The sequence below is a fragment of the Eublepharis macularius genome, chromosome 8 (genome assembly GCF_028583425.1).
Source record: "Eublepharis macularius isolate TG4126 chromosome 8, MPM_Emac_v1.0, whole genome shotgun sequence".
Lineage (NCBI taxonomy): Eukaryota > Metazoa > Chordata > Lepidosauria > Squamata > Eublepharidae > Eublepharis > Eublepharis macularius.
This window is the reverse complement of record NC_072797.1, coordinates 41,192,399-41,218,161: the sequence shown is the minus strand read 5'-3', so window position 1 is coordinate 41,218,161 and position 25,763 is coordinate 41,192,399. Positions and strand designations below refer to the sequence as shown.

At 44.3% G+C, this 25,763-nt stretch overlaps 1 protein-coding gene across 3 annotated transcripts in view; it reads right to left on the bottom strand.

Annotated features, from left to right (window-relative positions):
* CERT1 (ceramide transporter 1) overlaps positions 1 to 25,763 on the bottom strand; it is a 121,615-nt gene that overhangs the window by 78,140 nt on the left and 17,712 nt on the right. For all 3 annotated transcript variants that reach the window (XM_054986229.1, XM_054986228.1, XM_054986230.1), the window contains exon 3: positions 951 to 1,067. In XM_054986229.1, coding sequence (XP_054842204.1) covers positions 951 to 1,067 — 117 coding nt within the window. The remainder of the gene's footprint in view (positions 1 to 950; positions 1,068 to 25,763) is intronic.

Here is a 25,763-nt window from a genome sequence, read left to right as displayed (position 1 = left end):
ACAGCCAACAATCCAGCGATTGGGAGGGGGCTGGATCGGGGCTGGATCGTGCTCGGATTGGGAAGCCAGACACTCAGGCACCAGTAATCTATTCCCGGGGCAACGGAGCCAGGGGAATGCCTGAGCTGTGTTTCCCCTCCTTCTGTCGCCCTGGAAACCCGAATGGAAGCCCAGCTTTCCTTGATCAGCAGGGCTTCCTTCCAACCACGGAGCAGCAAAGCAGTCACTAGTTGGGAGAAGACACCCTGAGGAGGGAGGGGGAAGGGGGTGTTCTGTAGCCATGGGCACTCCAATCTCATCCCTGCAAACCCTGATAGGCAGCTCTGATGGCCAAACACAGACGGCCAAACACAAACATAGATGCCGCTGGCATCACCCACCGTTCTTTTCTCGCCAGCGTGCTCCTTTTTGGCCTGGTGGGTGGGCACATGGGGGGTGCCACCGACGAGCAGCCAGACCCCCTGCCCCCTGAGGGGAGGCAGCTCGTCGCCGTCTCCCCAGACCTGCCGGGCCTGGTGGCCACTGCCAACACCCACCTTCCCACATAGCTGGGAATAGCAGTGCATCCCGCTTTGGCCTCCATGATCCACGGTTCGGGAACGGGAGATGATCGGTGTGGATCGTCTAGTTGGGATCGTCACCGGGGCCGATCCACGATCAGCTGGATCGGTAATTTTTTTTGGATTGTGCCCATCTCTATTCCTGATATATCCTAGCCTCTCATTATGGTTTATAATTTCTATAGCATTTGTCAAGAGCAAAATCTTTTACAAATTTTTATTTCTTTCATTTGTATAACAGAATGTGAAACAGATATAGGCACGATTACGTGCTTGAGCTCATTACCACCTGCTTTTCATAAGAAATATTGCTAAAGCTGTTAAACAGTACCCTGGAGGCCTGTCTATAATCATGTACCATTATTAATTACTAAGGAACAGAAGCCATACCTTGTGCTGTTCAATTGCATCTATCCATTGTTGTCTATGATCTGGATCTTGAGCCCGCAGGTACCAAACACTGTCATTTACACTAATGTCAAATCTGCACTCATCAAAATCATGGGGCTGTTGGGGAAAAAAAGAAATAAAGCCAATTTAGACAATTAAAATTCATCATAAAGGAGATACTTCAATGGACTACAAAAAAACCTACAAATTTTTAACAGTGAATTATACCAAGTTGACCAACTTCATTTTCTTTGGTAGATTTTATAGTTCAAAACATAATTTAAAACCATGTCATCTAAGAAACAGCACCTGAAAAATTCTACAATATATAATCAAGAAAATTAAGCCAGAAATTAGAATACTAACCTATATACATAGAAAGTTGTTTTAAATATCATGACTGTCACAAGGTCTGTTTAGAAAGAAAATCCTTGAAAAGAAAAAAAATCCTACGAATACTTATGTTAGCCATTTTTATTCATGTCACTTGTTAGATACATGTTATTCAAATACAGATGATTACTAGGGGCGCGCAGTGAAAAAAATTCTATTTCATTTTTGGATCCAAACCAACTATAATACCATTACTGCTTTTTTCCAACTGGGCCATTCCTGACTCTGGTCTTTTTCTATAGTGCCAATAAATTACCACCTTTGGTGACATATATCCTTGTGCTTACTCCAAAGGAAGAGTTTTTAGAATTGCAGTATATGATTAAAATTTGCCAGGGCTTTTATTAAGTTTGATCGAAAAGACCATTAACCACCCTTCCTCCGGCCGCCACTTTTCCTCACAGTGCCCTGATGGCAGCAAAGAGACAGACCAGTGCTTGGGTAGTGCTGCAAAGCAAACCAAGATGCACCCCTAGCAGGCCTACTCAGATGCAAGTCCCATGTTATTCAATAGTGCTTATTCCCAGGGAAGTATCTTCCAAATTGCAGCCTATGACCGAAGTCTCCCTTACAAACTTTTCCAAAACTGATAGGCAGGGAGGGGCTTCCACTTGCAAGGACCCAATTGGTAGGAAAGGAGACAATGCCATTTCTCAAGTAGTGACAGAGGGGGAAGATGCACTTAAGGCCATTTGGACTCATTTCCCCTTCCTGCCAACAGATTTAATTAATAACATAAGGGCTCTCCTCCCATGGGATCAGATTGGTGAATGCTGTTCAGGAAAATAAGATGCTGCCTTGCAATGTGAGCCGAGTGTCTGCCTGCTGCTGCAAGGTATGAAATGAAACACAAACTTTTTGGTGGGAGTCATTCATTACAATTTAGTTTCCCAGATTTGGTTCAGCATTCTGGAAGCTGTTTTAACAAAACAAAACAGCTGTTTCCGGGTGTATTTTTGGCTCATGTTTTTGTTATGCACACCCCTAATTATCACTATAGCACGATTAAGATTCCACAAGAAAGTTTAGAGTGCAAGGCCATTAATCTAACTCTAGAAAATAAGTGAGCTACATGAGTAGAAGTGTCTTATCTTAGACCACCTCCTAAGATGCATTAAGATTCCACAGCTTTCAGTAGTAGCATTATCTTATTTATTTAAAACATTTGTTAGCTGCCTTTCTACCATGCTGGAAGTCAAGGTGGCTTACAGTATAAATTTCTTTAAAAATCACAGATAAAAACAAATTTAAAAACAACAACAGTTTAGGATTGCCAGTAATATAAGAACAAAGTTCATTAAAAGAAGTCAAAACGTCTTTAGCTGCCTACTGAAGATCAATAGTGATGGGGGCAGTTGCATTTCCTTGGGCATGTTTTCCATAATCATGAGACTGCCATTGAAAAGGTCCTCTCTCATGTACCCACCAGGTGAGTTTCTTTAGTTGATGGGACAGTCATGAGGACCCCTGTGATCTTAATTCTAGGAACATATATTACAAATCAGGATGCCTGCCATCTTATGCTTTCCCAAGGATCAGACAGTACTATTAGGGCAAAAGCATAGGAAGACAGAACATCAGAGTCATACAAGAGACACTTGTGGTTTGGCAGTACATGTTTCTCCTGATTCGGGAAAAAACCCAGGAAATGTTGCAAGTCTGGAGAGATTCCCAGATGCAGAATATCTTGCAAGCAAATCCCTGAGCATGGCTTCTTGAAAGAGGAGCCCCATTTTTAATTGCTATATAGTTTATACTTTCATGCAATTGACCGATTTTATTTTTCGAAAATTAGGCTATAGCAATATAAAACTTCATTTTTTGTAAATTATTCAAGGTAGAAATCCATAATCCAATGCTTGTCTGGCATTATTTTACTGAAACTTAGTTTATTTTTTTAAAGTCTTGGTTTTGTTGCTATTTGGAATACAGCTGTACATATGGGGCTCCACAAAGAAAGTTTATGGGTATGTGGGCGCACAGAGATTCCCCATGTGGTTATGATCATTTGAACCATGGAATTGCTATTTTTTCATTTTAGAACCTGTAAAGGCAAGGATGAAATGGCATAAACTTGTTTTCCATAACAGCTGCAAAAAAGAATTTGCAAAATGAAGCTGTACCCGTGAACTGGAGTTATAGCAGTAATCTTAGCAGATTTACAGTGAAATACTAAGCAGAGTTACTCCAGTTTATTGATTTCAATGAATTAAAATACTGTATTTACAGCATGCTTATCTCACTGAATTGGCCCTGAACTCTGCTGGATATGAAAAATCAACAGTAATTTAAAAAGAAATTTTTAAAAGAATGTTAACTGTAGCCATGTAATTACCTTTACCTATACTGTATGTGACGTAATATACTAAGTCAAGAGTCTCCAACATAGCACCCACCAAGTGTTTATAGAAAGGGGGTGGGGTCAGAGAGGACTTCAATAGAAGTCATCAGATCTTCCCAGTTTTAATATTTTTATAATTCAGGTAGAAGTTGACCACCTTATTACAGTAATGTGCTTTTCCAAAAATCATTTATGTTTTGTTCCAAGTACGTTCAAAATCTTATGCCCCTCTTACTTTACATATGCACAAAGACTCTCACCAGCTCTTCAGCATCAACTGCCATTGTTAGTAGTAACAGTGCAGGTTAAAAATGGTTGGGATCAGGTAATGGGGACAAAGCGTTTTTTTCCTTTTGCTTATGTGTGTTAGATGCCTTCAAGATGAAAACAGATGCTGCCAGATCAGAGCACCTTAGCCAGTTCAATATGTATACTTATTTTGTGTGTATGCAAGAAAATATTTCTAAACAATATGTTAATGGTACAAGGAATCCCATCAAAAAGAGCTTCTGCCTGAAATGTTGAAGAGCTACTATCAGAATTATGCATAACCACTTCCTGACATTTTGTAGTTGGCCTCACATCCCATGGCAGCCATTTTATGGTTGCATCCACCATCCTATCATGCCCATAGACTGAAAAAGGTTGGGGACCTTGAACTAACTAGGTTAACACTGTAAAAAATTTAGGTGTCTAGACATGAGCAAAAGTTAGTGACATCAAATTAATGAGAACTTAAGTGATAAGCAGTACAAACTGTTAACTGTGCATTTAGTTCATCAGCAGTTTCAAAGAATTCCATCAATACTATACTTACATTTTCTGACATCTCTCTCTTATACATAAACAGGATTACCACTACTAACAGTGGAACAGAGTTGTGATATAGTTGCTCTGTTCCAAATAGCCATAGCCACTCATTTCTGCAGCATGGCCATGTAAAAACAGGAAAAGCGGTTTCCCAGGCAAGCTTTTTTGAGAGTTGGAATTTTCTTACAACATATGTAGGGAAGGTATCTTTAAAAGCACTTTATGGATTTGGTAGCATAGGACACTCCTAGCTGTGCTCTGCTCAAAGGCTTCCAATTTTAACTTCTAGGGGCTTTTAAACATTGTTTCTCCCCCTCTTTCTCCCTATTTTCTTCTGAGTTTCCTTATCTTTATGTTTTGTAGCTCTTATCATTTCAATGTAGCTATATAGCTACATAGATTTAGCTCCAGTTCTCCCTCCACTGCCCCGTTTATTTATATAAGGAAAGCAAGGGAATGGTTGTGGAAATAAAATATATTTTTAAAAATTCAGAGGCTTGTTAGAAGGTTGGAAAGTGACTTGGTTTTTATTTTGGTTTCATTTCACTTTTGCTTTCCTAATAGCTTAACAGTATGCATGCTGGTTTACGTTTTACTATTATTGTCTAATTGGTGCCTAATCAGAGCCAATTTACTTGAGGAGGAGCTGTTTTGATTTATTTATTTCATTTTATTTTATTCTATTTTGTTTGGAATGTGAAGAGATTGCTTTTTGGGAAAATGGGCTAGGGAGAAGGTTGATCTGCTGGCTTTTTAATCAGCTGGCCATTTTAAAATTTTAAATAGAGTGTTGACTCCTGAAGGAGGGAGTGTTATGATCTTCACTTTCATTAGGGTGGATTTTGCTTTAATCTTTCCCTTCACACCCTCTGGGTAGTTTGCTGCCACCAGGAATATATTATTCCAAAATGTTTTATTTAAATTTTCCCTTTTGTAACGTGTTTGAGCGTCAGGCTCCTTCGTGGTTCTATGTGGCCCTGAGGATAGGAATGGGAGATAACTCTGGGATATAACAAAACAAAGTTTATTTTTTTTAAGAAGCGTATTGGTTACATAAAAGTCGTTCTTCTTCTAGTTGCTTCATCCAAACTCATTCACACAGATCTCTTGTAAGGCTTCACACACAGTTAGCCTCTTTCTCTAGGCTCTATATTTCTCTCACAGAGAACTCCTCAGACAGCACACAGCTAGCCTGCTTTCTTCTCACTCTCAGTTCTTTCTCTCTCAGGCGCACACACAGTTTGCCTGCTTCAAACAGAATGAATATATAGTCTCACAGACACATTCAGTTCAGGCTTCCACTCAGGTTGCCTTTCCCTCACAAATACATGAACACACTCAGGCTGCACACAGCTCGCCTCTCTTGCCCTAACTGAACCTTTTCTCTTCCTCAGTCTGAAAACCGCCTTCACTCCGCCCACTCTGTCACCAACCAATCATATCACTCACTCATCTCTCTCTTTCACCCCCCACTCTTCACCTATCTCACCAAACATTTAAAGACACATGCACCCATTTCTTGAAATCATTACAGGGAGGTTAAGCAGAGCCTTTGTGTTTGACGTCAGATGAGCTTTAGGAGTTAAACCTAAAAACTAGAATCCTAAAAGCTCCTTCAGCAGTAAGATTTTTAACTTTTACTATTTTACTGAGTTTTATTGAGTTTTATTGTCTTCCCTGGTGAGGAGTGACTATAGCTGGTTGAGTTTTTATACGCATTTTAATTGTATTATTTTATATATGATTTATTTATAATTGGTATTTTAAGTAGGAGACAACTGATTAAATTTTAACCTGAAATAAAATAGAATGGGCCGTGAAAGACCAAGCAGGGAGATGCCAGCTGAGACAACAACAAAGCAAAGAAGACTTGAATCCATGTTTCCTCCCCACTCTAATAAATTCGATATATTGATCTCTGACATTCCTATTTTTGAAGCCATCAATGAAACCTCTAATCAATAAAAGATAATTACTGATTCACAACAATGGAAGAAAACTTAAGATTCTTTTATTAATTATATTATGAAAATATGGACGAACCACAATCTATCCTAACATTTAAAACACAGGCAACACAAACTGACTTACCTGATGTTTGTAAGTAAATGTCCTCAGAACGAAATTCTCCCTTGAGCTCTAATACTAAATCCCAAGGAACGGAAGTTAGTCTTTGCTTAAATAATGCATCCTGGTTAAATGAATGCAATGTGTCAACTGATTATAGAAACTTTTCAAAATATATTAGCACATTAAAGATAATGAGTAAGAAGCTAAATGCCTTACAATCTGTGTATTCAAAAGAAACTATGAAACCCTGTATTTTAACTAAAACAGCTATATCCAATTTAGATACTGGCAAAACTGTAAATTCTTTCCACAAATCTATATTTCTACAATGGATCTCTCCTTGGAACCTAATAAATTTTTAGTATATATCTTTACATACAATAACAGATCTCTCTTCTGGAGAACCAAGTAGAGAGCTGGGAACTGTCTAAGCTATTTATTAGGTCTGCCAACAAGATCAATTGATCTTGTTTCAACTTATTTCCTGCCTGGTTCTCCAAAGAATGAAAGGATATTATTTTTCATCCTGACAATCTTCCTAGAAAAATCTTAGATGCTAAAGAGCTCCTTGCCAAGTATGGGGTTTTCCCTACCTGGATCTTTAAAGATAATCAAAGGCGGCCTCTCAGTCTAAACTATCCCTATACTGTATCATCTTCAGAGAAACACTCTCAGCAGGAAAGTCCAGACAAGTGTTCCATAAAAGATAATATTTCCAAATATTCTGGGATTATCTTCAACCTCAGATTTAATTGATAGAGACTCACTAGGATCAACGGACATATATCTACAGGTGGAGCAAGATTCCCTGGTATTGAAACCAGTGTTACTCAAAACTAAATTATTGTAGTTGGATCAAACAAATAGGGACAAGCAACCAATACCTTCTAGCAATTTCTCAACAACAGTTGAGGCTGGGAAAAACAAATACAATAAAAAGAGCCATTCGTCTTCAGAAAATCCCACAGTGGACCCTTCAGTTAATATTTTAAAAGTACCACGGACAATTAATACTCAACCCTCAGTATTGCTAACAACCCTGCAACCAAACCAAAAGGAGATTTAATCTAAACTAGTTCAGTCTGCTCCACTAACCTCAAAGCTAGATTTTCAAATGTTGCAGTTGCAAGAGAAGATTATGATTTTTAAGAATTGATCAGCTAGAGAAACCCTTTGAACATGGCCCAGCATTTAGCTAGAATGCTGCGGGCTTGAGAGAACCCTTCAGGATTTGGTAACTACCTTATTTTCAGAAATTTAATTGTTTGATGATCCAGGAAACATGGGCTTTAGGAGATATACCTCTAACAGGTTTCAACTCCTATTTTGTAACTGCGTTGAGAACTAAAGGATGCTCTAATGGAGGTATAACCACACGAGTTTCTCAGAAATTTACTCAACAAAAGTTAATTTCTTTTGCTCCTGATAACATTGCTATTGCAATTCAGACAGTAGTCAACAAAAAACTGGATAATTCTGGTTAACTTATATCTCCCTCCTCAAGTTACACAAGAAGAAATAGATGATCAATGGGATATATTAGAATGTTATATATTAAATTTGCAATCAAATCACCCTGATGCAATATTTATACTTGCTGACGACTTTAACGCAAGGATTGGTAACAACAGTAGTGTCACCAGCAAACCTGATGTATGGACTGTTAAAGAACCCAATTTATTAGAGCTCTCCATCCAGCTTATCTCATTTTGTGGCCAATTTAGGCTTTAGAATTCTAAATGGTGACCCTCTATTTGACTCGGATGGAGAGTTTACATATTGTTCATATAAAGGAGCGAGTATAATAGACTACTTTATGATTTGAAAATATAATGTAGATTTGGTAAGGAAATTCTCAATTAGGTACTTGCTTGCTAGCGACCATTATCCACTTCAGCTCTCTCTTTATTCTGATATCCCTTTCAAGTTTTAAAGAAATAAAATTACAACTGTTATAATTCGTAAAAAGTGGAATTCTCAGGTGGCTAGAGACTACCAGAGAATACTGGAGTCCAAAGAAGCTAAAGTATTATGAAATTCTATACTTCAATCTGATAGTATAGAAAATTCTACTGAAACGTTATTTATTTATTTAATCACATTTCTAGACCACCCTCCTCGTCAGACGGACTCAGGGCGGTTTAACAACAGTTTAAAACAGTAAAAACATTATAAAAACATTAAAACATTATATCAAAACAATTAAAATTGGTGGGTATAAAATATTAAAATATAGCATTTTCCTGCATGGGTGGTGGAAGGTCTTCAGTGGTATGGCCGGTGAGAGGACAGCCTAGCCCCCACAAAATGCCTGGCGGAACATCTCCGTCTTGCAGGCCTGGCGGAAAGTTAGATCAATTGGTTGGCCTTCTGCTTTAACAAAGACAATTGAGACATATAGAACACTGGCAAAAAATAGCTGACCATGACTGTCAACAATATAAGTTAGAACTTTAAAAAGCTAATGCTATTTGGAGGAAGTCTGGAACTTTAGAAAGAAGGTTATTCTGCCTTCTGAAAAGTCATAAAACCTTGTGAAAAAAGGGAGCGATCAGAAGCTGGTCATTCAGGACTTTGTAAATTACTAAGAGAGAAAAACAAGGGGGCCATTTGGCAAGAACTTAAGATCTTTTCAGTGAGGTGACAACTTAGTATCTGATAGTGCCTATCTGGGAATGCTATTTTGAAGAAATGTTTAAAGATACTGAGGGAGGTTCTACCTCTCCTTTTAGAATTAACATCTCGCAGCTACCTGATTGGCCTCCACTGTCCCCAAAAGAAGTTCTAGCTATAATTAAACAAATTAATACTGGAAAGACTCTTGGGTATGACTTCCTTCCAGTTGAACTAGTATATAACATTGCCTGATTCTATCAGCCCTTGTTAATAAATACATCAAATCTAATGGGTATTCTATATTCACTGCCTTTGTTGATCTTTGAGCACCTTTTGATTCGGTATCCCATACTTGTTTATGGGAAAAGTTGAATTCTACCTCTATTCTTACGCCGCTATTGGCCCTGATTAAGAACTTACATACTGGAAAAGTTTTATAGTTAAATTTTTTTAACATGAATTCATCTCTAAGATCAATAAGAATCAAAAAGCTGTATGGCAAAGATGTGTGCTCCACACTTATTCAACTTATATATAAACAACTTCTTCCCAAATTTGCAAAAAAATACTCATGTGCCATATTTAGCAAATCAGCCTCTACCAATGCTTCTGGTATGCTGACGATTTAGCTCTCCTCAGCTGAACTGCACTGGCATGAAGAAACTCATGAATAGACATGGGCACGATCGGAATTACGGTCTGAAAATTGCCCCGATTTTGGCGTTTGAGCCATCGGGACCAGGCTGATAGGTTCTGTCCACAGCTCCCGGTTCAGCAGTTGGGTGGGGTGCTCTATCGGGTCTCGATCGGATCGATTGGTTTACGTTCGGGATTGCAGTCTGCAGACAGTCTTGCGCCAGCCATCTGTACCCGAGGGAACGGAGCCCCGTGGAAATGGAGCCTGGGGAATGCCGGAGCTGTTTGCCCTCCTTCTGTCGCCCTGGAAACGCAAACAGAAGCCCAGCTTTCCTTGATCAGCAGGGCTTCCTTCCAACCATGGAGCAGCCAGAAAAGCGCGCACCTGTCTCATCCATTTGGGAGAAGAAGGGGGAGGGTGGGGGAAGGGGGTGTTCTTCTGTAGCCGTGGGCACTTGAATCTCATCCCTGCAAAGCCTGAGAGGCAGCTCTTACGGCCAAACACAGCCCTCCTGCGTAGCAGACCCAGGCTTTATAAATAGCCATGTGCTGTGCAACAAAGTTTCACTTTCCGCTCGCGGGTGGAGTGGGACAGAGGCGAGCTCTCGCTTGCCACTTTTGGAGAGAGAAAGCGCAAGAGAGAGAGAGAGAGAGAGGGAGCTTTAGCTTTGGGCTTCAGTGGATAGGGAATTAGGGAATAGGGAGCTATCTCCTCTGGTTCCAGGGCTGCCGCCTAGCTCTGGGGCCAAGCTCGGTGGGCACCTCGGCTGAGGGCTCAGGTCTGGGGGGGAGTGTTGCAGCTGGGGTTGGGCTCTATTCCTATTCTCTCTCTCTGCTTCCAGGGCTGCCATCTAGCTCTGGGGCCAAGCTCAGTGGGCACCTCCTTGGCTGAGGGCTCACACAGTATTACACACTCTAGTGCCTGGTCACTCTGGTCTGGGGGAGTGTTGGTGGTGGGGCGCCCTCCCGCATCGGCCTTCCCGATTCCGTATCGGAAACGGGACTTGATCGGCGAGGTTCGGGTACCTGGGTTTGGCGCCACCGCAGAATCACGATCAGCTAAATCGGGATTATTTTTTGGATCATGCCCATGTCTACTCGTGAACAACTTCTTGTGTCTTTGGTGCTCAAGAGTTGTTGACAATTAATTTTACCAAAACAAATCTTGAGATTTTCCAAGTGAAAGCGTTCGAAGAAGCACTCCTGGCAAATTTATGGAGAAACTATCAAAGAAGTTAGACAGTTTAAATATCTCGGTGATATGTTTAGTTATGATTTATCTTGGAATTCCCACATAAATTCAGTTATAAGAAAATCCCAAATGACATTAATCACTCTCAAGGAACTCTTCTATACCAAAGTTGGCCAATTCCGCTTCTGTTAAAGTAATATAAGGCCATTATTGTCTTATCGTTTGTTACCGCCTTTGGCCAATTGCAATAAATTCGAGTATGACTATATAAGGCCATTATTCTTCCCAAATTGCTCTATGCTGCTCCAATCTGGGTCAACAGACTACCAGATCCTTTTGACAAGTTTCAGCCAACTTTCTTTCATAAGATCCTCTCTCTTCCTCCCAGTGTACCTTTGGCCAAATTTGGCTAGAGCTTGGGACTCCCTCGGATTTCAACAATAACATGGTATCATGCTATCAAGTTCAGATTATCACTTTGCTAACCCAATGCTACCATCCTTGCTGCAATTAGTAACAGCTGACTCCTGGTTGGAAACTTGGCTCAGCTCAATTGATTCAAAGCTTGCTATACTAAATCTGAACTTGAATTTCAGGGGTTCACTGATAAAATTCCTGTTAACTGCATGTAATCAATTACTTAAAAGATTGAGCTATGTTAAAACTTCAAATAGATCAGAAATGCTCCCCTATTTACTTTCAATTATCTTGTCAGAAAATGTTTGAGCTGTCTACTTTTTTTATCTTACAGTTCCAAAGTATCATTGCTCTTTCCAGTTACTCAGATGTAATGTGTTACCTTCTGCTGAGATGAAGGGCTGTTTTAGTAGAACTGCCCCTGAAAAAAGTTACTGGACTTATTGTAAAGATCAAGTTGACTCAACAGCCCATATCCGTTTTAGTTGTCCTGTTATATTCTACTTCATAACAAATACATTAATCCTGGGACTGACTGGCTACAGAACATTCCAGAACAACAGAAACTAAAAATCTTACTGTCTGGTAAAATAAAAAAGTGCACATGTGATTTCACCATATTTAATCACAAATCACTTACAAAATACTCTAGCATATGGCTTATAGGCTGTTAAGTTACAGGAAAAGAAAAAAGCACTATTTCTAGTCACTAGACAATTCTTTTCCTCTAAAACATGAAGAATTAAGGTGAACAAAAGGAAACTATTAAATGTTAACAAAATTAACAAAAACAAAACCTGAAGGCTTTTTTGGACTGGATTCAAAGTTTCTTTTAAACAAAATGTACTTATTTGCATTTGGAATTGAGGGCCTCTATGGCCTGTTCTGTTGGTCCTCCAGGGTGACTGGCTAGCCAACTATATGAAACAAGATGGACCACACTGGTCAGATCCAGCAAGTGAGTTCTTATGTTGCTCTTGAAAAGTGGTGCAAAAATGTAGCAAGAGCCAAAACTAAGTTGCTTCCTATGTTAAATTAGCAGCAGACCAGTGAAAAGAAGCCCAACCTTGAAAGTGATCTACTTGCATGTGTTGTGTTAAGGTGAAAGCTTTCCTTAAAATTCGGGCTGCTGTTAATAAATTTAGCATCCCTTCCTGAAGGGTAACTATGGGCCATTTTGAAATATTTCCAAAGTAAACTGTTTTTGAAAAATCTTCAGAAGCCATAGTATGTCTAAAACACAGCAAAATTCATAATAGGGATCTGAAGAACACACGCCAGTGTTGGTTCAACTTTGTTGACTGCCAATCCTCTTTCAGACTAATTCAAGGTGCTGGTGATTACTATTAAAAACCTATACAGTTTGGAAACATAGAAAACACTGAAAACTGGCTTGCTCATATGAACCTGCCTATGTTTTAAGATGTACCAAGGCTGACCTGTTTTACGCACACACTACGCTGTAGTGACATTATTAGCAATGGGGCTTTCCTGGCAACATGTCTAGGATTTGCAACTCTATTCGTTGGAGTTTCTTTACTTCCTGCTTCCCAATGAGCTGCAAAAAACCTGTTCTACCTGAGAGCCCCCTTCCAAAACTTCAAACAAGTGACCTGCTGAAAATACTCTCCAACAATTACTTTAAATTCTATTGTCTTCTAATTATTGTGAGCTGCTTTAGACTAAATTTGCAGAAAAGTGTGTTAGAAAAGTAAACTAGAAATAGGATGATCAGACCTTGTGGTACTTTACATACCAATAGGCAGAATAATAGTCTCCCAGCAACACTTTCTGAACTCTACCTGCCAGGAAAAAAACTGCACCCCCAAGCTCCACTCCTACTACAGGGCTACCATGGTCAATGACACCTAAGCTCTCCAAGAAACCCCCCAACACATACACAAAACCAGTGTTTTGAAACCAAAGATCCAGTGTAGTATATTGGTTAGACTGCTAATCTAGGATCTGGGATGCAGACCTCATCATATATAGTTAACCATAGGTCATTAACAACAATAATAATATTCAATTTATATACTGTCCTTCCGGGCAACTTAACACCCACTCAGAGCTATTTACAAAGTATGTCTTTATTATCCCCACAACAATCACCCTGTGAGGAGGGTGGGGCTGAGAGAGCTCTGAGAAGCTGTGACTGACCCAAGGTCACCCAGCTGGCTTCAAGTGGAGGAGTGGGGACTCAAACCTGGCTTTCCAGATTAGAGTCCTGTTGCTCTTAACCACTACACCAAACTGGCTCAATCCATTATTGGAACTGAGTTTGTGTAACATCAGAGAACTTGCAATTTTTTTTTAAAAAAAATTACATCTATCCTCCCCCTCCAAAAGATTCCAAAGCATCTGCATTCATATTCAGGTGATTTAATGCGCTATAACTGCTTAAATTTTTAGTGTTACAGTAATCTTTTACAGATCACAGACTGAAAGAGATTTAGAAACTGTATCTAAGTCAAAGATTCCCTTCTCCCCTCAACTTAGATCTGAACATTTTTAATTAAGAATGTCAGTACCAACATCTGTAGTTTGCTTTGTGTGAAAATGTTAGGTGAACAGTCAAATTTAGCTAATCTCTCAAGAACCTTAATGTAGTCTTTATTCCAAGCAAGAGTCAAAATCCACAATTAACGGCATATTACAGTTTGCCAATACAGAACCTTGCTGGGGAATTCTAAGGTTTATATGTTCCCTATCATATGGAGAGAAAATTAAACACTTTTGAGGCAAACAATAGTTTGGTCTTCTCATCTGAATAACAAGCTGTGGGTTCTTTCTGTCCTCCAAATGTGAGTAAAATCAATCAAAATGACAAGTTAATGTGCTACAAAAGCACAAATATTTAATTTTCTGCTTGTGCAAAAGTGGATGAGGAAAGGAACATACAGGCAAGAAGATTTCCTGGCATACAATGGACAGAGTGACAGGCTAGAATCTAGGCAACCCAGGTTCAATTCCGAGCTTGCTACAGAAACTTTCTGGGTGACCTAGTCACACACTCTCAGCCTAATCTGCATCATAAGAGTTGTGAGGAAAAAAACAGTAGAATAGAATGAAGTAAGCTGCTCTGGGTCCACTGTGGGGAGGAAGGCAGGGTAGAAATGAAGTATAATAAAAAAATAAGCCATTTTTGTTTCTGTGTGCCCAACAGCAGCATTCCAAGTGGCATTATACTTTAAGCCCACTGAAGTCAGGGGCTTAAAAGGGTATAAATCTGCTTAAGATGGAAGAGCTGGTAGTTTAGCAACAGCATCTGTTACTAAGGAGTTGAGAGAACTCAAAGAATATTTAATATACTGACTTTTTCTTGAGGGACTTTTTCTCCAAGCAATGCATAGGCTGATCTTTCTCCAGTCTTATGTTGCAAAGGGAGCTCATCAGCAAACTGCTACAGACCTTCTTGAATATTCTAAAGGATGAATTGCTAGTTTGTACCAGCAAGATTTGTCCTTTATAACCACATGTATCTTAATCTTTTTAACACAGGCAGGGCAGAAAGCAATGTTTTCTCATTTAGATCAGCAAATTAAAAAAAGACAGCCACCTGTGAATTACTGCAAATCATTATCAGAATCAGGCAGCAACAATCCGTCTGCTAATGTCTCCGTCCATCTCAATACACAACATTGCCTTTTTTAACAACTCAAACTACAAAGCCAAACACCACATGCAACTTGGAACATAATATTCAGCATCTGGTCTGTGTTTCAGGGGCCACTGCTATTAGCGTAAGTTGCTAATAATATAATTTTCCTTCTCCTACTTTGGAAATTGCTACTGAATGAAGGGGAAGAGTGATGGCTTGGTGGTAGAAAGCACATGTAGTATACAAAAGGTTCAAGGTCCCAACTCTAAATTAAGGGATCTTTGATACGGGTAATGGGAAAATATCTTTCTGCTTGAAACGTAGAGAAATGCCACCAGACATCAACAATGCTAGTTAGCTAGATCTATGGTATGATTCAGCCTGAGGCTGCGCCATAATACATTTAAAAGATTAAATGTTCAAGGAGCCTAAAGACCCAGTAGGAACCCCCCCCCCCGACACATACACAAAACCAGTGTTTTGAAACCAAAGATCCAGTGTAGTATATTGGTTAGACTGCTAATCTAGGATCTGGGAGACCCAGATTTGAATCCCTACTCTGTCACAGAAGCTTACTGTCTCTATCAGTCTCAGGTATGATGCCTAGGTCTACTGTCATTTTCACAAATGTAGTCTTTGGAAGCTGGCAGCTTTACATAGTGGCTCACTATATTGTAGAAGGGATTCTGCAAGTGAATGTATCACTAATTTACTACTGAACCTGCAATAAAAAAAATAACATTCATACTGTCAGATTTTTACTTCCTGTTTAAATGTAATCAGGGCTATTCTTTCATGGATATTGCACTGGTTTCCATAATTTATGGAATTGTTTAACTTAATTATTCTAGTTTTAAGATGGTTCATAATTCCATGTGAAATTTTAAAACAGGTCACGGGAACTGGAAACTGGAAATCAAAAAAGTTAGGAATAAAGAAATTCATTTTATAAGTAATAATGAACTATGCTGAGATTACAAACTATACATTCTCACAGGTTCCATACATCTCATAGAGTTGAATAGGGTAGAGTTCCATTGCAGTCAAGACTAGACATGGGCACGAACAGCATTACAAACAAAAAAACCCACGAACAGGCCGCTTGGCTGCTCGCGAACAGGCTGTTCATGATGCGCCACTTCATGCAAACTGGCGGTCAGTGCAAGCCTTGTTCGTTGCGCTTGGCCGCCGTTCGGGAAGCTAGACACTTAGGCTCCTTCAATCAATTGCCTTGGCAACGGGGGGGGGGAGTGCCTGAACTCTGTTTGCACTACCTCTGTCGCCCCTCATGTCAGGTCCAATATATATCTTAACTATACTGACTCCATTTTCTAATGCTTTTAGTGTTTAAGTATTTTCTCCTCAGGTGCACCAGTTCCCAAGCAGCATTCCCACCAGAGGAGACTGTTTTGTCTAACACCGTTCCACCAGGCATTGGCCTTGAAGGAGAGCAGCTTCCCAGGACTGAAAGATGTTGTTTTGAGAACTGTGGGGGGAGGCTGTTCCAGATGGGTATTGTTACTCTGTATCCTATGCTTGCTCTTCATTGGTAACAATGATCATGTACCATCCTGAGTCTCCTATTCAGGACAGTGGACTATAATGGATCTTTTCTGCAATAAAGCTTCCTTTGCCAGACATTGGACTTATTCTTGCTTCTAAAGGGAATCTTGCAGAGAGTACCTTATTTAGCCACAGTCTGACATTTTGTTACCAATCATGTCTGAGTCGGGCCCAGCGGAATCCAAGGTTGTCCCGGACAGGGATCCTTTGTTTGATCCGTATGCGTCTCCCGACAATCAACCGGTGCAAACCCAAGACTCCCAGGAGCTGGGAGCAACCGGGAACGGAACCGGAGCCTCCACTTCTACCCTGCCTCTCATCGACTTCAGTACTCGGAACGAGACCGAAAGCAACCTCGGGGCAAGGCCGAAAGCAACCGCTCTCCCCTTGATCTCGGTACCCACCCCGTCGGAGTGGGGAGCCAGACCCCGAGAAACCAGAGAGCGCCGGGCAGGTGGACTCCATCCACGAGTCTCGATGGACGGGCGCCGAAGTCTAGAAACCGTCCCGGAACTAGATAGCAGCCAACCATGGCGATATTGGAACAGGACGTTTGAGCAGATGGAGGGGGACACGTCTCGCCGAGGCGCCCTGAGTTGGGATTATTCCGAACTTGCCCCGTGGAAGGAGCCAACGGAAGTCCCTGAACAAAGTTGGGAGCAGATACGAGGTCGCACCTATGCGGTAGATACCAGCATCTCGGCCGTGACGGGTATGGCCAAGGGAATTCTAGCCGCGAGGTCGCGAATAGTCCAAGGGGACCCTCCTCCGTGGGGCCCTTTCTCCCCGGTGAGTACAGCGAATGAAGGTTCCCTGAGCGAACAGCCAGGGCCAAGTCGTATACAACAATTAGAAGCTAAGCTGATGGATATGGAAGAAAGTTTGGCTCACGCCATTCATTTAATTTCCTCAATGGGGGCAGGGGAAAGACTGTCTCCTGAAGAGATGGCGATACAGATAGCTACCCTTCAAAGTGTCATCTCCTATCCGATGGAGGAAGTTCAGCAGCGGTCGTCACCTACCGGCGAGGGGGGCACCTATCCTGGCGAATCGGGAGAACAACCCAAGGAACTTCCCACTCAGCGAGAAACTCCACCGAGAAGGGACCACCCGGTTGTGCCATCCGGTGAGACTCCCATCGAACCTCCTATCACGGGAGGGGATGTGCCGCCAGACGAGACCCCCGTTGAGAGGCCTACGGAAGGGGAGGAAAAGCCAAGTGATACACCGGTGATACCCCCCCATACTTCCCCTAAAACGGTCCGGCCGGACCAAGCGGGAGCTCCTGTGGCTCCATCAGGGGAGGGAGCCCCTGGTCAACCGCGCGAAACTGTTCCCGTCGGGCAACCTCCGGGAGATGGTCTACCAGCGCCAAAGGGCCAGCCGACGCTTCCCAGAACAACAACGCCTGGAGGGGCAAGCCCGCGCGGCCTTCCACCCATTCGGCCTTCGCCGCTGCGACCCCTTCCGCTTCGACCACAACTAACCCCGCCGCTGCAGCCGATACGTTTGCCACTGGAACAGCCCGTAAGACCACCTCCGAACCAACCGATGGGGCCTACACCACTACGACCCCACCAACCCACCCCTCAGCGGCCGATTATTACTCCGCCGCACCGCCCTCAACCGCTACGGCCAGCACCTCCGGCATTGCCACCAGCCCAGCCGAGAGCACCACCGCCAGCCCAGCCGAGAGCACCACCACCAGCCCAGCCGAGAGCACCACCGCCAGCCCAGCCGAGGCCGCCACCCCCGGCTCAACCGGTGATGCCACCGCCAGCACAACCGGGTCCCCCCATACCTCAAGTGCCATTGATGCTTCCGGCGGACTTCTACCCAGCACCGGCTCCGAGGCAAGACCTCCCAATGGGTTGGGTGAAACTGGACGCCACTTTTGATGGGGATCCCTCCAAACTGGGCTTTTTTCTAGTGCAAGTTGTGCAATTCTTCAACCGGTGGGGACACCTCTTCGGCAGCGAGGCCAGCCAAATTGAACATCTCGGCTCCCGCTTACAAGGGAAAGCAGCGGACTGGTACGTAGGACTATATAATATCGGGGCCCCAGAACTCGATACTCTCCAGGGGTTGGTAGATGCTATTAGAGCACAATATGAAGACCCCTTAGAGGAAACCAGGGCCCGAACAGAATTGCAGGCCATTAAGCAGGGCAGCATGGCAGCGAGAGACTATATCACGAAATTCCGACAATTGGCTGCCAAGTGCCCCAGGTGTGAGGAGTCCACAAAAATTATTCTGTTCAAACAAGGACTTAATCCGAGACTTTTGGACAGAGCCCTCATGCAAGACAATCCCCCTACGCTGTTAGGTTGGATTCAACTTGTTTGCGAAGTGGAGAATCGCATTTTAGAAGTCCGTTTGGTTGAGCAACAACAACAAACGGGACAAAGAAGACCATTGACCTTACAGAAGGGAGCTCGGGGAGCTGGCTACGCCACCCGTGGAGCGAGAGATGCTAGATGGCAACAAGGGCTGTGTTTGCAATGCGGACAGGCTGGTCACTTTGCAGCACAATGCCCCTACCGGCCTGTGCAAAGACCTCCGCTCCAATTACGGCGTCCAACCCTTGCTCCGTTCCCTACGCTCCAACGCCCGACTCCAGCTCCACGAGCAAACAGAGGCCGCGGCGCTTCCCAAAGGCCAGCCTCAGAAAGAGGGCTGGAAGCGGAAGAAGTTATGGAATACGATCCCGCTTCCCCATCTGCAGAAGTCAATCCAGAAAGTCCCCAGTCGGGAAACGAGATGGATCTGTCGTAAAAGGGCCCAAACGACAGATCCGCCCCAAGCCCGTCCCTGCACGGAACCGGCCACCTGGGTCCATTTTATTCATGCCAGTGACTTTAATCAACCCAGAGAGAAAAATGCACATTCGGGTGCAAGCTCTTATTGACTCGGGTTGCTCAAGAGATATCATAGCCCCAGCTCTAGTCAATGGACTAGTCTTACCAACTCGGGAATTACAAAATCCAGTAATTTTTGAACAAATGGATGGTGCCAACATGAATCCGGTCACAACTGAAACCATCCCGGTGATCACAGGCATGGGACAACATTGGGAAAAGAGGTCCTTTGTCATCAGCTCTACGGCCAAGTACCCGTTAATTCTAGGCAGCAAATGGCTATGTGATCACAATCCCTACATAGACTGGGCTCAAGGATGTATTACCTTCAATCATGCCAACTGTAAACTTCACCGTTGGAATCAAAACTGGGGCGAGGACCCAACTTACAAAGAAAAGGCCCTCCTCACCCAAGAAGAAGTCAACCAAATACCCGAACCGTACTGGCCTTTCCTAAATGCTTTCTCGGAGGAGGAAGCTGATACTCTACCCCCGCACCGACGAACGGACTGTGCGGTGGAAATTTTACCCGGAGCCTCATTGCCTAAAGGACGACTCTATCCCATGAGTCTCCATGAACGTGAAGAGCTCCGGAAATTCATCGACACCAACCTCCAACGAGGGTTCATCCGCCCAGCCTCTAGCTCCCACGCCGCTCCAGTTCTCTTCGTGAAAAAGAAGGACGGGGGACTCAGACTGTGCACGGATTTCCGAGGACTAAATGCAGTGTCCACCAACAACGCCTATCCTATACCGCTCATCCGAGACCTTCTCAACGTCGTGGCCCAAGGTAAGATCTTTACGAAATTAGATCTAAAAGATGCTTACTTCCACGTTCGTATCAAGGCAGGGGATGAGTGGAAAACCGCGTTTAATACGCCCCTCGGACAATATGAATACTTAGTTATGCCTTTTGGATTGACGGGAGCCCCGTCTGTATTCATGTCCATGATAAACGAAGTTTTACATGAATTTTTGTACAAAGGGGTGGTGGTGTACCTTGATGATGTTTTAATTTATTCTGACACCGAGGAAGAACATGTTCAAATGGTACAAAAGGTCCTGGCCACCTTGATGAAGAATAAACTGCCCATCAAATTGTCCAAATGTGAATTCCATAAAACCGAACTCACTTACCTTGGGTATTGTATCTCACAAGAGGGGTTGAAAATGGATCCAGCCAAAATACAGGCGATCCAGGATTGGCAAACACCCACCACCCGCAAAGAACTGCAATCCTTCCTGGGTTTTGCCAACTTCTATAGAGACTTCATAGCAAATTTCGCCCAAATCACACTCCCCTTAACAGAATTGCTGAAAACCAAAGATAAAGGGGACCAAGCCAAAAAACCCTCTGCTAAACTACAATGGACCCCCGATTGCCAAACGGCCTTCGAATGCCTTAAAAAGCAATTTGTAACGGAACCCATCCTCTCCCACCCCAACGAACAGTCCCCCTTCATAGTACAGGTCGACGCCAGCGATACGGCGATAGGGGGGGTTTTGCTGCAAAAGGGGGAGGATGGGAAATTGCGGCCTTGTGCATTCTTGTCTAGAAAGTTCTCAGAGGCAGAAAGGAATTGGAATGTGTGGGAGAAGGAGGCCTTTGCAGTGAAAGCAGCTCTCACAAACTGGAGGCATTGGCTGGAGGGGGCGAGATACCCTTTTGAGGTCTGGACAGATCATAAAAATTTGGAGGCCCTCCGAAGCCCACGCAGACTGAATGCCAAGCAATTGCGGTGGGCGGAATTCTTTTCCAAGTTCAACTTCACCCTCAATTATCTCCCGGGCAAAACTAACTTTTTAGCGGACGCCCTGTCGCGCATGCCCCAACATAAGAGCAAACGGGCGGAGACTGTCGACACGGTCTTCTCACCTAAGCAACTTGGGGGCGTGGTGACTACTCGCAGCCGTGCTAAGCAGCCCCTCCCGGCCGACCAAGAATGGAAATCGAAACTTAAAACTGAAGTGGAGAAGGAGGGGGATAAAGCTCCGCGGAACAAACTAACCCAATCCCCACAGGGGGATTGGCTAGCTGGGAGCAAGTTTTATGTCCCGGACAGCCTTAAGCTGGAAGTCTTGCGGTGCTGTCATGATGCTCCCACTGCTGGACATTATGGGTATCTGAAAACTTTACACCTAGTTCAAAGACAATTCTGGTGGCCGGGCATGCGCAAAGACATTTCCCAATACGTTAGTTCCTGCCCTGTTTGCCTCAGCGCAAAGACCAGGAAAGGGAAACCTCCGGGTCTCCTGCAACCATTAGAAACGCCGAACAGGCCCTGGGAAGTAATCTCCATGGACTTTATCACTGATCTACCTCTTTCAAAAGGACATAATTGTATTTTAGTTGTGGTAGATCTGTTCTCCAAACAAGCCCATTTTATCCCCTGTACTGCTATACCCTCCGCTCGAAAACTAGCGGATCTGTTTCTAAAACACATCGTAAAATTACATTCTTTTCCGTCCAAGGTGATTTCGGATCGCGGCGGACAGTTCGTTGCCAACTTCTGGCGGGAGCTTTTGAAAATGTTGAATATTGAACAAGGTATCAGTTCAAGCCACCACCCACAAACCGACGGGCAATCCGAAAAAACAAACCAAATATTAGAACAGTTCCTTCGTTGCTACATCAATTTCCAACAAGATAACTGGGTGGACCTTCTCCCTCTAGCCGAATTCTCCTATAACAACAGTGTACACGCTTCAACGGGAGAAGCCCCCTTCAAAATTGTATATGGGACTCACTTCAATCCCTTCCCATTGGACGCACCCCCTCTCCATTCCTCTAAATTGCCAGATGTATCCTCATGGTGGGGGGAGGCGGTGCAGCAATGGACTATCATTAAGAGACACCTCGAAAAAGCCAAACTGGATTACAAAAAGTACGCAGATCGCCATCGTGTGGCCGAATGGGAATTACAACCAGGAGACCATGTGTATATTTCCACAAAGAACCTAAAGCTAGCTCAGACAAGCCGCAAACTCGCTCTGAAATTCTTAGGACCTTTTCCTGTGCGCAAAGTAATAAATAAAGTGACTGTTGCTGTAACATTGCCCAAGAACCTTCGCCATGTGCATGATACGTTCCATGTCAGCCTTTTGAAGAAAGCTCCCATCGACAACAAGTGGCACATCAAAGCTCCACCCATTCCAACTTTAATTGACGACCAAATACACTATGAGGTACAACAAATTTTGGACTCTAAAATCAAGAGAAATCAGCTTTTTTACCTCATTAGATGGAAGGACTTTGATTCTGGTTACGATGAATGGGTGAACTCTGCACATGTTCATGCTCCTAGATTAACCAAAGCTTTTCATACTCGCTACCCATATAAACCAGGGGGGGATCTATTTTAAGGGGGGCAGAAATGTCAGGTCCAATATATATCTTAACTATACTGACTCCATTTTCTAATGCTTTTAGTGTTTAAGTATTTTCTCCTCAGGTGCACCAGTTCCCAAGCAGCATTCCCACCAGAGGAGACTGTTTTGTCTAACACCGTTCCACCAGGCATTGGCCTTGAAGGAGAGCAGCTTCCCAGGACTGAAAGATGTTGTTTTGAGAACTGTGGGGGGAGGCTGTTCCAGATGGGTATTGTTACTCTGTATCCTATGCTTGCTCTTCATTGGTAACAATGATCATGTACCATCCTGAGTCTCCTATTCAGGACAGTGGACTATAATGGATCTTTTCTGCAATAAAGCTTCCTTTGCCAGACATTGGACTTATTCTTGCTTCTAAAGGGAATCTTGCAGAGAGTACCTTATTTAGCCACAGTCTGACACCTCACACCCCAATCAAAGCCCAACTTATCTTGATGGGCAGATCTTCCTTCCAAGCGTGGAGCTGCAAATCGGTAACAATTGGTAATGTGGGAGCAGACACCAGGGGGGAGGGAGGGAGGAGGGGGTTGTTCTTTGGCCATGGGAACTCCAATTTCATCCCTGCAAACCCTGTTAGGCAATTCTGACTGCCAACCATAGGCCTCTTGCGTTTCTCCATGAGTCCTCAACTTATAAAAGGGCACTGCACTCCCAGTACTGGTTTCACTTTCAGCAAACAGTGGAGTGGGACAGAGCCCACAATAGCATTTGGGAGGAGAGGGAGAGTGCGTTGGAGCTGGGCTTTTTTCTGTGTGTGGTGGGTGGGATAGGGAGCTATCTCCTCTGGTTCCAGGTCTGTTGCCAGGCCCTGGGGCCACGCTCAGTGGGCACCTCGGTTGAGGGCTCACATTATTATCACTGCCTGATCTGGTCAGGTCTCTGGGAGTGTTGGGCTAGGGCTCTACCCCCTCCCTCTGGTTCCAGGTCTGTTGCCAGGCCCTGGGGCCAAGCTCAGTGGGCACCGCGGCTGAGGGCTCACATTACTATCAGTGCCTAATCTGATCAGGCTTCTGGGAGTGCTGCTGGGCTAAGGCTGTACTCCCTCCCTCTGGTTCCAGGGCTGCTGCCAGGCCCTGGGGCCAAGCTCAGTGGGCACCTCGGCTGAGGTCTCACAGTGTTCTCTCCTTTTCTATCCTCCTTAATTCTACTTTGGTGGCACAATGAGTCTTCCTGTTGTGTTGGCTGCCAAGGGTGGTCGTGGGGTGAAGTGCGAAGGTAGTCCTCCTGGTTTACTTGTGGAAAGCAGTAGTGGGTGTGGCTCAGGGACAGCAGAGAGTCTTTCCGCTCCCCCCAATTCACCTGTGGGGGCTGTGGAGGAGGCCAAAGGTCTTTCTGTGGGGGGGGGATCTCTCTCAACATTTTGAGGAGGGGGTGAGTGATGGATCCCTGGAGGAACGGTTTGTGTTTTACGAAAGATCCCTCCCATCCCAAACTCTTGGTGGTGTCCCCACCTGCAGTCCACCCCTCACCCCGTCGTCCGTGGCCAGCTCTGCAGCGCAGCCTGTAACCATTTGTCCTCCTTCCCCTGGGACAGTTAGCAGTCCACATTTCAACGCCTCTGTATGGAGGCACGTTCGGGCCCTTCCTAATGACCCTCGTGTGGTGCGTTGCTGTGCCTGTGATGTCCTGGTGCGCAGGGGCAAAAACCCGAAGCACCTGTCTTGGACGGTCCTGACTTGGCACCTGAAGACGCACCACCCAAGCCTGTCTCCGTCCCTGCCCAGCGAAACATTCATTGAGAGGAGAAAGGGGGTGACCAGCTCTTTTTGAGTGGGGATCAGTGGAAGGGTCACCTTGCCCTGAGGGTGACGCTGGTGGGAGTGGAAAACTCTGGCAGGCCATGCTCATGGAGGTTGTCCCTTCAGGGTCTGGGACAGCGCTGCTTAGAACGTCAAGGTTGAGGGCTCAGGAGGCGGGCCTTCATGTCTTGGCAGAGACTATTGCCCTACAAGGCTTGCCCATATCCATCATGGATTGTGTGGGCTTCCGCAGACTACTAAAACATTTCGCCCCTTGGTTCTCCATGCTGTCACTGCGCACCCTTGCCTGTCGAGTCCTGTGGGTATCTCGAATGAGGGCTGGCACGTTTGGGTCAGGTTTAGCCAGGCCCACTCCCACTGCTAGCAGGCTTCTGAGACCTTGATAGGCCTTCCTGGCACAGCCAGATCATCATGACACCTCCTTTCTGTGATGGCAGGGAAGTGGGTGATGCTGGAGGCAGCCTCATTTGGGCATATAGTTGAGCCACACGGTGCCCCTATCCATTGCAAATACTGTGCCCTCTGAGCAGGGGGGAATGAGCAGGACTCATGTCCTTCCCGCAAAGGCAGGAAGGTGGCCGATGTCAGCTGCTGCTGCTGCCTCGTTTCTGTCTCTCCCTCTCTTGAATCACTCTGACTCGTCCAAGCAATGTCTCCTGTCCCATCCATCCTGTCCTTTCTGCGAAGGCAGGACGGCGGGTCATGTCAGCCACTGCTTCATGAGGGACTATCCTGTTACTGCTCCCTCCTTGGTTAAACAGCTCGGTTGCGATAACACAGCCAATTGTACCGTATAGGGATACAGTCGGTTGCTCAGTGTGGCGGCTCCCGTCAACGGGACTGACTGGACCCCTTTGAGCAGGGGGCGAATATGTCCCAGGCCGCGACTCCCGTCCTTTCTGCAAAGGCAGGAAGGTGGGCGATGGCCGCTGCTGCCACTGCCCTATTTCTTCCTCTCCCTCTCTGGGACCACTCTGACCTCTCCCAAGTACCTCTCGCTTGGGACCTTTCCAGTTCCCAATCCATACCTCTCCCTCCCAGGTACTGCCAAGAGTCCCTTCCCCACCATTTGCACCGCCCCATCCCCTCCTTTCCGTGATGGCAGACAGGTGGTTGATGCCAGCAGCCGCTGACAGATTGGGGTCTTCCAGGCCCTGTCGCAGGAT